Source organism: Pleurodeles waltl, chromosome 5 (genome assembly GCF_031143425.1).
Source record: "Pleurodeles waltl isolate 20211129_DDA chromosome 5, aPleWal1.hap1.20221129, whole genome shotgun sequence".
Lineage (NCBI taxonomy): Eukaryota > Metazoa > Chordata > Amphibia > Caudata > Salamandridae > Pleurodeles > Pleurodeles waltl.
The window spans coordinates 893,390,498-893,404,159 of record NC_090444.1 but is presented as its reverse complement, the minus strand read 5'-3'; the positions used below and the strand labels follow the sequence as shown (position 1 = coordinate 893,404,159).

General features: G+C 42.4%; 1 protein-coding gene across 1 annotated transcript in view; it reads left to right on the top strand.

Annotated features, from left to right (window-relative positions):
* Positions 1–13,662, top strand: part of GALNT2 (polypeptide N-acetylgalactosaminyltransferase 2) — a 630,213-nt gene that overhangs the window by 257,818 nt on the left and 358,733 nt on the right. Inside the window, exons 4-5 of the mRNA XM_069235012.1 lie at positions 9,207–9,305; positions 9,736–9,803. Of these exons, the coding sequence (XP_069091113.1) occupies positions 9,207–9,305; positions 9,736–9,803 (167 nt within the window). The remainder of the gene's footprint in view (positions 1–9,206; positions 9,306–9,735; positions 9,804–13,662) is intronic.

Sequence of the window (13,662 nt, the reverse complement as noted above, 5' to 3'; positions counted from 1 at the left end):
CGGGGAAAATCTGAATTATTCCTACTTGCGGATGCCAGCGCACCATGTGAGTTAGATTTTCCTTTGCAATGATGCACTGATTCCTCTTAGTTTTTAGGTATCTTCCTGCACAGGGACAAACATGAAGTCATAAGGTTGAACTATGGCTCTGTTGTTGAAAAGCTCACCACACAAGTGGAGCAAAATGGATAAGACTGCTGCTATTGGTTGCTGGATGCCTTGCTATCATTAAAATGGTGGTTTTGCCCCATTTCATACACTTATTTGTTAACATTCCCGTTGCTTTAACTAACATCTTCTTCAACACCCTGCATAGTCTTTTGATATGCCTCATTTGGGCTGAATGAAGACCTCGTATTAGGTGGCAGACTTTAACAATGCCCTATGATCATGGTGGATTGGGAGTCCAGGACATGCAATTATATTACTTGGTGGCTCAATCCCATTCTGCTTATCAGTGGTATCACCCAGATGCTAGGATACCATACCTTACTCCAGAGATAGCACAGGTGCCCGACTTACCTCTTGTCTCTCCTGCCTCAAGGTCTTCGCAGTGACTCTACAGATATAGAAACTCAGCTACAACATGCTGGGCCTAGTTCCAACTCTGGCGATATCTTGGTGACCTGCCTCTATACTCCCCACACATACTTTTACAAAATAATCCCTGGTTATCCCTAACGCAGGACCACTTGGTACAGCTGGCCACCTCTCACTTAAAAACAATTGGGGATCTCTTTCTTAGTGGCAGACTAAAGCTATTCGCTGAACTTGTGGGAAATGACACACTGACACCCATGATTAAATACATACTTAACAGACTATGTGGTACTATATGCACCACCCTATAGTAATCACTGCCCCGGATAGCGGTAGACTGGTCTGTCACCTATCATGATTTGTTGTCATTATTACATACTGGTGAGGAAAAGTCCAGGAGGGTGAGGAAACGACACCTAGGGCACGCAATTCCTGATAAAGCATGGTAATATTGCTGTGTGCAGACTAAACTAATAATCATAAGCACAAACTATTTCATTTTAAATTTCTACACCGTGGTTACACTAAACTCACAACACTTGCCAAGCTAGACCCTACAAAGCATTATAACTGGCTGAAATGTAATTCAGACCATGTCAGTTTTGCACACTTAATGTGGAATTGCCCTATCATTGTGCAGCATTGGGGAGATATTTTTCAAGTTGCCTGTGATGCTTAGCCATACTTTAACCCCCGCCCCCTGACAGCCCTCATTGAATATGTCCAACCTCTGCCCAACTCTGTTTTGTGGCTGTTGCTCTACTCTTAGCCAAACTGCAAATAACCCTTTACTGGGGTAGCTGTCGTGCCCTGAGTAGCGTTGCCAAGCTGCGGGATATGACTTTTTGTGATACTATCAGTGAGCTCTAAGCCTCTCTACAACCCCATTACCTCTAGACCGAAGGACATCTGGCAACCCCTCCATGATTACCTTTTTTCATTATCCCTGGATGACGCCCACTCAGACACCGACTAATCTGCCGATTGTGTTCCTTCTTTCTAGGTAGATGTGGGCTTAAGTCTGTGTGATGCACTATTTAAGTTTCCTTCAAATGTCTGTGGTTCACTGTGTTCCATTTTACACTCCTACAGGTCTCTTCTTTATATATGATCTTTTTTGTGAGCTGTGAAAACTTTTTTGTTTTCTCAAAATGATAAAGGTTTTTTAAAAAAACATGAACATTACTTTGTGGGGGAATGCACAATTTAGTACATGCCTAAGAGCAAACAGGAAACATTTACACAAAAACTGCTAATACTGCAATACCTATATCTGTTATTACCTGCAATATAATCCAACCTCATGCTCCAAATAGTGAAGAAAAATCATCCCTGGAACAAATTGTTTCTGTCTTTTACTCATAACACTATCAATGAAGGAATCCTTGTAGGGTTGAACCTTCCCTTTCGTCAGAACAACCCAATGAAGCAATAAAAAACAAGATGCAGGCCCTTACTTAAGCCTTTTGTAAGCTAGCAAACTCAGTCTGTGGTCATGCTCTGAACCCATTAACAGCTGTAATGAGAGCGAAACTACTTCCAACTCTCACCTATGGGACTGAAATAATGAGGGGGGTGGAAGTAAGTCTTCTGGATAAGCTTCTGATAAAGACCTATAAGCGCGGTTTTCGGTTCCCCGGGCGTGCTTCGCCAGCCCAGGTCAGACTGGAATTCATGCTGGTCAAACAGTCATTAGCCCGACCCGCGGCATATATTAAATGCTGCTACAAATTGAGCTGCGCTTCAAAAGGGTCTTTAGCCAATCTAGTCTGGCAGGAAATTATCCTAGAAAGAGGGAACTGCAACTACATAAGGTATCTAGAAAAAAGTAAGAGTCTTTTGAACGTAGATGAGGTATGGGACCGGTCTCCACCCATCCCCATTTTCAATAAAGCTGTGAACAAAGCAAGTAAATTACAGAGCTGGCTAGAAGATAGGGTCTCTTTGACCAAAAGGGAGCACAGTTGGTTAATCCTTAACTCCTACAAAACGTTTAAAGAATTACTACTTATGGCTGGCTCCTGCTCGTGGAAAATCAAGCAATCCTTTCTCAGACTTAGGCTGGGTGAAGTCCCAACGTTAGTCCTCATGCCAGAATGGAACAAGGAGCGGCAAGTAGGCTTCCAGGAGTGCCGTCTTTGTCATCTAGCAGATAAAAACTTGGTGCATGTGGTCTGCATTTGTCCAGCTTTAGCGGTTGAAAGAAGACTCTTACTGAAAAAAGAATTAAACGCTTTAAAAATTTGATCCTGCAGACAAGCATTAATTGAAGCTTTTAACCCTCGAAATGCAATATTGAACATTGGGCTGGTTCAATTTTTGGAAATTTTCTCGCTCAGAATTACAGCCTCTCGAAATAACCAAGTCATAGAGAGGGCGGAAATTATAACAAAATCCCTATAACCCACTCTGAACATCTTAAAGAAGGGAAGGCTTCTAGGTAGTTAATTTGTGTTGCTTAGCCTGTGTTGTATTAAAGTCTGGTACTAACAATCAGACTTAAGTAGGGGTAAATAAAATCGATAGGTCTCTTGCCACTTTGTCCTATTTTTACTAATGTCGCATTGCACTATTACTGTTCTCTTTTAAATTTATATGTGGAAGGAAATTTCATATATCATTTCATTTTAAACACAGGACTTTTACTGCGCTCTATTTGCCTTACCTACACTAAGACTGTTCTGTTGCCCTATTACTATTAATGCCTTATTGTACTAATAAGTTATTTTCTTAAATTTTCATGTGGAAGGAAATTTTATATACCATTTTATTTTAAGCTTAGGATTTGTAATTGCATTATTGCACTAAAATTGCTCTAAGTTTTATGTGGAAGGAAAAGTTTTATGGTTTTAATTAACTAATAAACTTGTGTGACTACTACAGAACAACCCAATGGTACCACTTTTCATCTCTCTATTTGTGTCTAACATCAGTTCCCCTCTGGGCAGAAAACCAAGTGATCACTGCTTTAAGTATAACAAGAATCATTAATTGCCAAACTCAAAGGCAGAAAAGGCATCACGTGTTTTGTTACGGACAACGTTATTGACAAATACAACAATCTGAGACGTTTAATTCCTTGTGATAGGTATTCATCATTTGTATGACAACGTTTTCATGGTACTTATTGGAATGGTGGTTGTGTAGAGCTTCAGTAAGCATGGTGCTGTTTGAGCCCAGTAATTTCGGGAAGTGTAGATCATACAGGTTGATGACAATGACAGTTAGGGTAGTAATGATGATCGGGGCAAATAGTATACACAATTTCTTTGTCAGCATGTTTCCTTTCCATCCTAATTGTTCAGTTGGGCCCCTTTGTTCCTTGTTCTTCACCAGCGCTAGGCCATGAGAGGTCACTAGTAATTTGCGGCTCTAGACCGGATCGTAAACTATTGTTGAGTCAAGAAGATGGATTTACTGTAGGAAGAGGGTGCAGGTTGTATTGAGGGCCAGTGTCCTTGATGGGCTGAGGTGGCACTGTTGTTGAGGCAATCCTGTGTGCTGCAGCTGATGGCAGGGTCTGAGGCAGGGGAACTCTTTTCAAATGTGTGGCATGAATCCAGTCTCCTATCCTGTACACTTCATATCTGTATGTGTTGTCAGCAGACCTTGACCCGAGCCTTTTCAGTGTGTTTGTTGACAGTTAGATCTCTGAAACTTCTTAACCATCACCCATTCGCCACGTTGAAGATTGTGTCCAGGCCCCTGCAGGGGCAATGGCACAAGGCGTCTTTTAACTGTTTATTAACGGCAGAAACACATTTTGTCAATTCAGTACAATACTCTGAGCAGTGCATCAGTCATTTGTGTTGTTAGCCATGTTTTTGGGAACCCCCCACACATGAGGGGCCGTTCAGTCAATATTTTAGTGGGCTGAGATGTGTTACATCACTGTCATAGGATATAACAGTTTGTCAGGTACCATAAATCGATAACCCCGTTGATCCTTCCTACACCCATTTACAAGAGTACCATATTGTGGCCATTTTTTAACTCTTCTTCAGTTGCTTCTTTTTGCAAATCTGCTATGCCCCTATCACTGAAGTCCATATGCACCTTATTTCTCTATAGTATACATTTGATGGGAAGCATATGTTAATGACACAAGATTCTGTGCAGTCTCTGGCTATCTTGTCAGGAAAAGCATTCCCTCTGCTTATTTCATTTACTATCTTTTTGTGTGCATTACGTTTGACAATTACTATTCCTTCTGGCAATGATAAAGCATTCAGTAATTTAACAATCAGTGGACCATGTTATATTTTCATTCCTTGAGGCTTGAGGAAACCTCTTTCTGCCCAGACCCAGCAAAAGTAATGCATAACTCAAATCGCATATTGGCTATCAGTATATATACATTCACAGATAGTCCAGTGCTCAGTTCACATGTCTCTTGTTAACAGTATTATTTCGACTGCTTGTGCTAATAATTCTAATGGTCTACAAGTTTCAATGACATTGTGTAAGGTGGTAACAGCATAGGCTGCAGCAGTTGTCCCAAACTTGAGCTTAAAGCAAGCGCCATAAACCAATAAGTCACCATCTCTTTCTTCCATTGGTGTGTCCTGTAAATATATTCTTCCTTTGGTCTGTTCTTCTGTGATCAGTATAGAATCATGGGGCATGTCAGTATCATTCTGGGGAAGGGGCAAGAGGGTCACTGGATTAAGTGTGAGACATCAATATAGGGTAACTTGAGGACTGAACAAACAGTACTCATAACGTGTTAGTCTGGCAGTTGTCAAATTTTGGATTTGCATTTTTTTTTAACAGTATATGTACAGAGTGAGGTACATACAAGGGCACTTTGTGTCCAGGAATCAGTGTTTCTGCTTGTGATAGGGAAATGGCTGCTGCTTCAGTTGCGCATAGGCATGCTAGTAATCCTCGAGCAACTATATCTAAGGGGTGGTGGAAAAATAATTGCAGGGTCTTTTTCCGTTACCCTGTTGTTGTGTAAGAACAACAAGTGTGCACTCATTTTGTTCATTTACAAAACGATGGAATTCTTCAGTACAGTCAGGCATTCCAAGAGAAGGAATGTCACAAAATGCCTGTTTGATTTGCAGAAAACTATTCTGATTTTCATTAAACCATGGTAAATATTGTGGGGTGTCTTTAGCAGTGAGATTTAGCAAAGGTTTGGAAAAAAGAGAAAAGTTAAAGAACCATTGTCCGCAATAACCTGCCATACCCAGGAAGGCTTGTACTTGTTGTTGTGTAGGGGGTTGAACATCCAATATAGCTTTCACTCTTTGAGCGTCCGGTCTCCTTTCCCCTCAACAGCGGGTGTCCTAAATAGGCAGCCTCCTGTTGAACAAATTGCAATTTAGTGGGAGATACCCTGTGGCCATGTGTACGAAGGAAGAAATTAAATATGCCAATGGTGTCAGAAGTGCAATCTGGTTCTTTAACTCCTTGTGTTTCTTGTCCTTATTCTGTTTTTCCTTTGTCTGCCTCCTAGCATAGTATTGAGCAGTAGCCAATACTTCAGTTAGTGACTTTACTCTTTAGATATGGATAGATAATCTTATAGGTTCCTGAAGCACATTTTCAAGACAGCTGGACAGAGCCTGCTGAGCCCAGTCATCCACAGCTTCCATCCCACTATGGACAGAGGACACCTTTTGTATCCAGGAGAAAAAAGCCGCCACATTCTTGTCCTTTTCTTGTTTACAATTATTTTGCTTAGGCCAGCCTAATCTTTTGTGGTGCACTAATTCTTGCAATCTACTCATCACTTTCCCTAGCAAACCTACTACTTCATCAGTTACTTGGCCATAAGGCTCTTGTGTGCCTCCTGTATTATTAATGGTAGTCTAGTCTGCATCTTCAAAATTCTCCTTCTTACACTTTTTCCATAAATCAGGTGGAAGGATGCAATAAAATATTTGGTCTATAGCATTCAGTGTTAGCTGTCCTATTTGCAGTATTTTCTCTGTTCTAGTGTATCTTTTCTCAGGGTTTTCTCTGATGACAAGATAATCTTTGGGAAAAGGGATCATTTCTGTCTCGTCCCAAGGTACATGGACATGGTACTGAGGGTTGTTGGCATCAAACCCTGGTTCTTCATGCATAGGGCCCATAATACTGGCGATTTGAGATTATGTGTCAACCCACTTAAGATATATTGAAAAAGCATTGTTACAGCCAGCATCCTTCAGGATAAATGTATCAGATGTACCATCATAATGGGTGATAGCTAACACTCTTAGGAAATGCAAGATTAAATAAAATAAGTGAAACATAAACATGAGCTAAATTGCTCACTTATTTTAATGTTAATTACATTTGTTCAGAAATTGTTTTGTGTTTTGCTGGTAAAGTTAAGGACATGAATGTAGAGCCCAGGTCCTGACAAAGACCTGTTTAGGTATCTGTTTTTACAGGGCTTTAAGTGGAGCAGGTCTTGACGAGTCTCAGACCTGACCGTAAGTATAGCCCAGCTTTAAAAAGTGTCCCTATCAAGCTATATATTAAAATCCTTAACTGGCAAAAAGAATGATCAAATTGTCATCAAGGACTGTAAAAAGCCCTTACGGTATTGTTTGCATATAATGTTAATATATTTTACTTTTATTTGCATTCCCCAACAGTATTCGCTTTTTTTCAAGGTGATGTTTCTGCAGTTTTTAATGCAACACATGATTCTTGTATAGTGCATTCTTTCACTTAAGTCACCTTCAGATGTAGGTGCGTGTTTACGACGGGGCATGATTTAAGAGCTCTTACGTTGAGGCAGAAAGCAGTGCGAGTTTCTCACATTGCCTACCAGTTGTTATAGAGATGTTCACTCTACGTACAATCCTTGGCGCCTCTGCAGAGCGCACAGAGCGTAATCACAAATTAGCCAGTGGTAATTGTGGGAAAGTGTGAGATGCAAATTGAGGATTTCAGAAAGATAAAGTGAGAAAAAGGGCATAAGTGACTCAGCGTGAGTGTCTGCAGAAGAAAGTGGTCTGAAGGGAGAGTGGAAGTGTCTTAGAAACTCTTAAGGCAACTGCCCCATCCACAAACCCTAGTGGTTTTTAGTTCATGGTTTCGTATTTGAAGAATTACAACATTATGAATTCTAGTTAATTACAACAAAATTATTTATGTTTGTTTATCAGACACAACAAACAAGCATCAACAAAGCCAGTAGGGCTAGCTTAGATACATGTGTTAGATGGTGTACGGCACTGAGAGGCACCCAAATATTGGTCACATGGCACGCTATTTGAAGCATAGGATTTTATTGTATGTATTTAAAGCCCTACCCCTAATTACATGGACCACATGTTTTAGAAAGGATTTCTAATTACGCATCTTAGGCCACACCCCTTTTACAGACTCCTCCCCTCCTTTTTCATTCCAGTTGGAAAAAAAAAGTTTCTAATCACTACCGAGTCTAAGACCCGGAGTGGGCAGACCCGCTTTAGGGCCAGCAAGCACCCTCATTCTTGCTCTGAAATAGCGTGCTACAATATCACATTGTGGAAACGTCTGAATGTCATGTGGACCATACTCTGGGCATCCTCCCAATGAAATCAAGAGGCTAACAAGAAGCTAAACAAGCATTTGCAACGCAATACGTCTGGCATTTTCTAGTGTTAGAGCTATTGGTGTTGTAAATTCATAATTGGAGTTTTATTGCCACATAAATTGGTCAACCCCCGTCTCATAATTTTGTCTTTTCCTGCCATGTTTTGGTAGTCACTGGCGCTACTGACATCCGAAATCACAAGCCCTTGAGGAGGGACAATGGAAAATAAGACTGGAAATGTATGTTTTTTTTATTTTAACAGAATGAATTCTTGCAAGCGTTCCTGCCTCACATTTCAACAAAGCTCTAATGAAGTTAACAACAGCAGAGCAGACTGAGAAGATTTATGGCCCAAATAAAGGAGATAAGCAATTACCTGTGTGCAATGTCCTGAGTGCTGGCAGGGAGAGGAGCCCTGGAGGAGAGACTCCAGATGGGAGGCTGAGCAAGCTTCACATCATTGCTTCTAGGTTTAGCTGCATTACACCAGAAAAGGCACATTGTGGCTTTCATGAGCAGTGAGCTAAACAACCAGGTGTTTCTTTTGCAAAATAAGCTTATTTTAGGAGCCAGAGGTGAGGACAGCACTGGAGTAAAGTCAAAACAAATGTCAGCGACATGGTAGGAGGTGGGAGGTATAGAATGCAGAATAAAATACAGGCAGCCCTTAGCCTAAAACTCCCACAGTGAACAGGGACCACCAAAGAAATGCCAAAGTAGGCTGTCACAGCAACAGTTAAAGAAACCAAAGTGGAATAATACAGTAATTGTTCACTGCTTTGAAACAGAGAAAGGATGGAGAAAAAGGCAGAACTGACCACTGGCGAGCAAGATTTTTTTAAAGGACACTGCAACCAACAAATGAAATCGCTTTAAGCCAAAAGAAGTATACTAAAAGTATACACAAGGTTGAACACTTACAGTCGACCTAAAAAGGAAAACTGAAATTGCATGCACCTTCAATCACATTTGAGAACAGTTTTGTAGGTTATGAATCTTTCTGTAGGTAAACTTTTATTGAATGGAGGCCCTTGTTTCTCAGTTCTCCACAGTATCCGGAGGCAAAAAATGCAAAGCGCAGTGTTTAAAGGCTTCTGTCGACCCTAGTGAAATGAAATTCTCTCTCTTTTTTTACTTTCAGATGCAGACGGAAGCAGTGGCATCAAGATCTTCCGGCCACCAGTGTGGTGATTACTTTTCACAACGAGGCACGTTCAGCTTTATTGCGTACGATAATCAGGTAAGTGTATATACCAGGGTTTACATGAATATTTGAGGAAAATCATATTGGTTTTGGGTTATGCTGTTTAAGAAACAAGCATGCAGATAACACCTTGGGTCAGTGAAGTAACACATGGAGGCCACACAAATTCTTTATGGCATGGCAAGCACAGGCCTGTGGGAACTCCAGTTGAATTTGTATATCCTTGCCTGGTACTGTGCTTTACTGGGCACATGTTGCCTCTTTCTCCTTTAGTTTTCTACCTTGAGAAGTCTGCTGCCTGTATCTCTTTTTTTCCTGTTTACTTGATTTGCCAAGTCTGTCTTTTTGCGATCTATGTTGTTGAACAGATAACTGATGCAGTGTTCCAAAGCCACACTTAAGTTTATGTACCAGGTTCAGAAAGAAGAGTTCTATTGATTTTTTTTTAATATGACATTTTTTACAGTGTGTTGAAAAAAAGCCCTCCCCACCTCGTCAAAGAAATTATACTGGTCGATGATTACAGTGACAACCGTGAGTGCCACCTTCCATCGTTTTTGTAATTAATTCTAACCTACCCCTGTTGTTGATGGCGATATATTATAGCAAAAAGAAATCACCTTGTTGTTCCTTGCCACTTGTATGGGTGGGTACCTGTCCAAGCCTATTTTGTCAGCATGCGCATGGTGAAGCAATTGTTTTTTTGTACTTCTGAAGTCTCCTGGAAACAAATTTATTTTAATACGATCAAAACAAATCAATACAAAAGCTAATACCATTTCCACACATTATCATCTTATTGTGATTTACGTTAGTTTTATCAGTATAGTTTCATCAGTAAAACTGTGTGTCTGTGCAATTCCAATGGTCAGTTCACTTGAAAATGTAGTGTTTGTAATGGCAGTGCACAACACCAGGCATCTCCACTCTACCCCAGTCCACGACACGCTAGTCCACTCTACACTATTCTCCAATACTCTGCACCACTCCACTCTATGCCAATCCCTTTTCCACCACTCCACCCTACAGCACTCTGACACTCTAGACCACTCCACTCTACGACTTTCTATGCCACTTAACTCTAGGCCACTGTACTCCACTCTGAGACACTCTGCTTTGCAACACTCTACAATATGTCACTCCACTCTACTCCACTTTACACCACTCTGACCCACTCTAAGCCACTCCATGACTCTACTCCACTCTGCCTCATCCAGCTCTGCCCCGCTCTAGTCTACCCCACTCCACTCTTTGACATGCCACTCTGGCACTCCATTCTACGCAACTCTATAGCACTTTACTGCACTCTACGCCCCTCCACTCTGACAGTCTGTCACTCTATGGTCCTCCATTTTATGGCCCTCCACTCTACACCTCTCTACTCCACTCCTCCCTACTTCATGTCAGTACACTCCACATTACACTACTACTCCACTGTGTGCAGCTACACTCTGCCATTCCACTCTATGCCACTCCACTATACTCTACCCCCCTCCATGACACAATGACCATCCAATTTGATATCCTTCAAGTCTGCAACACAACACTGTCACGGTTTCGGGCGGGTCTGATCAGGACTTTGGTTGGGACACCCCTTGAGGTCACCGAATATCCTAAAGAGGTAGTACACTGGGGCAGAGGAGCAGCTAAAGGCATACACGGAAAGGACAGCTATGGATAGGCACAGGAAACAGGAAAGTAAAAGCAGAGCAACCCTTGTGTGAACAAACAGGAAACGGATTACCAGTGGACAAACACGCTGGGGTTGTACACAGAGTAAGGTGCAGAACCTCCCACAGTGACAGGGAATCTCACTGCCTCTGTGCAGTTTGCTCTTACAGATAGTCACCCTGCCAGCCCCATAGAAAGGAGGCAGCAGAAGTGATTCTGTCTCTGGACCCTAGAGCACAAACAAGGATAGTACTTACATACACAGGACACGCTCTTGTGGGTCCAGCTGGAAACACAGTGGCGATTCCTGAGAAAACAGCAATAGCACACTGTCACTGTTAGGCACGAAATACAACGTATAACACTGGACAAGGATGGGGCTGGAATTGCCTCCTGGAAACCAGGAGCCAACCCCAGTACACAGGAGTACACGTATACACTGGTGAAGACTGATAGAACACTTACCAGACACAAAGAACCAAGAAGAAACAGAAACAGAAGGGAACAAACAAAGAGGCAGAGGCAAGAACTAGGAACAGGCTCAGGCTGAAGCAAAGGCGGGTCTAGGACTTGAAAACAGGGCGCAAACATCTGGCTGGGACAGACAGAGACAGGACTGGGAAACTGAGAACAGGCTCTGGCTGGAACAGGCAAGGACAGGACTGGAATACAGGGAGTAGGAAATGAGCAGTAAACAGGACTGGGAAACAGAGAGAAGGTTCAGGCTGAAACAAGGCAGGAGCAGGGCAGAGAAACAGGGAGCAGGCTTTGGAAGAAACAAACAGGTACAAGGCTAAGAAGTAGGGACCAGACTCTGGCTGGAAAAATCAGGAGCAGGGCAGAGAAACAGGAAACAGGATCAGGCTGGAACAGAACAGGAACAGGAACAAAACTGGAACAAAACTGGAACACCATCCGACAAAGGGTCTGTAACACAAAGGAATCGAAGTCCGATGCACGACAAGGATCTTGAGGAAATGGCTGCTTATAAGCAGTTCCAAGCTGGGTTGCACAGGAGAGGTTTCAGGTGTGTGTGGTTTCGGACACTTGCAAGTCCTGGAGAAGAGGATCCAGTGAAAAGGAGCAACTGGACTTCTCCCATTGAAAACAATGGGAAACAGAATCCGGGTTTTCCTGACTACCAAGCTGTGCATTATGGGATTTGCAGTCCCAAGAAACAAATGTAGTCCTACACAAGTGTACCATGGAGAAAAGAGAAACAAACAGGAGTCAGCAAGGGACTCTAGATAGGTGTTCAAGGTGATTCCCAGGCTTCTGACAGTCCCCTTACAGCGCCCCCTGGAAATGGGACGACCGAGTCGTAACAAACACACTATACCACTCTACACCACGCTACTCTATTGTGCGACACTCTACTCCCCTCTGTTCAACTCCACTCTGCGACACTACTCCACTCTACTTCACTCTACTCCACAACACTCTACTCTACCCTATTCTACGACACTCTCCTCCACAGGATGACACAACACTCTGTGCTCCTCCAGTCTACAACACTGTACTCTACTCAAGTCCCTCTGCGCCACTTTACTTGACTCTGCTCTACTCTGACACACTACTCCACCCTAGACCACTTCACACGACATCACTCTATTCCACTCCACTCTACAAATCTCCACTCTACACCCTTGCACACCACTCAGCTCTACACCACTCCAATCGATTCTGTCCCATTTAACTCTGCTGCATTGCACTCTACGCCACTGTAATCTGCTTCACTGTACTTTACATCACTATCGGCACTCCACTCTGACACTCCATACACTCCACTACCCTCCACTCTAAACTGTCTCACTTCACAACACTAACCCACCCCACCCCACCCCACTCTGTGCCACTATCCTTTACGCTACTACAATTTAGCTATGCTGAACAGCAGCCAGGCTGGGGTCCAACTTGTCCTCTAGAAACAAGCTTTGGCAAAGCCAATAGCTCTTGCATAGGCAAGACCTATTGGCTTTTCCAAAGCTTGTTTCTAGAGGCCATCTCTTGTTTTTATATTCAGTGCATCACAGTGTTGTGTAGCCTGTAGTACTGCACTTATATTGATGCTTATGTTGCACAATATTTTCCAGTTATACAACATTTTGCATAACTTAATCTTCTTTATTTCAACCTTGAAGCAGAAAATGTTTCACTCGGCATTTGCCAGGGGTAACGTCTAACTGCTTTCTATGCACTAATGTTCTGTGCATAAAGCACACTTGCACTGCTGCTGCCATACTCTACATATAGGGGTTGTTTGCAGTGCTGCTGGATGCACTGCTTATGCCCTATGTGCAAGGGACATTTATATGTTGCTGCTTGTAATATACTTTGTGTGTGCTCTATGTTTGATGGTGGGAGAGGGGGATTTAGGTGTGAATGTGGCATAAGGGAGAACCTGTCATGGGAACGAGTCTCAATAAGGGGTAAATGCATGCCTGTAAAGCTTAAACTGCTGCTGCACCAGATCCATATGTGGGTAGCGTCTATAGCATCATCCTCTGTTGACTTTTTCTGGAGGGGAACACCTGTGGCTACTGCCTAAGCCATACGTACCACCTGTGAATAAACCTTTTACTTTATATTACGTTGATATGCACTAAATCCTGTGATTGAATCTTGCACTGCTGTGTGACGTGTGTACATTGCCTGAGAAAATACGCCAAATTTAGCTACATTTTAGGTTTGCTTTTTTGCAAGAAATATGCAAAAAAGTGCT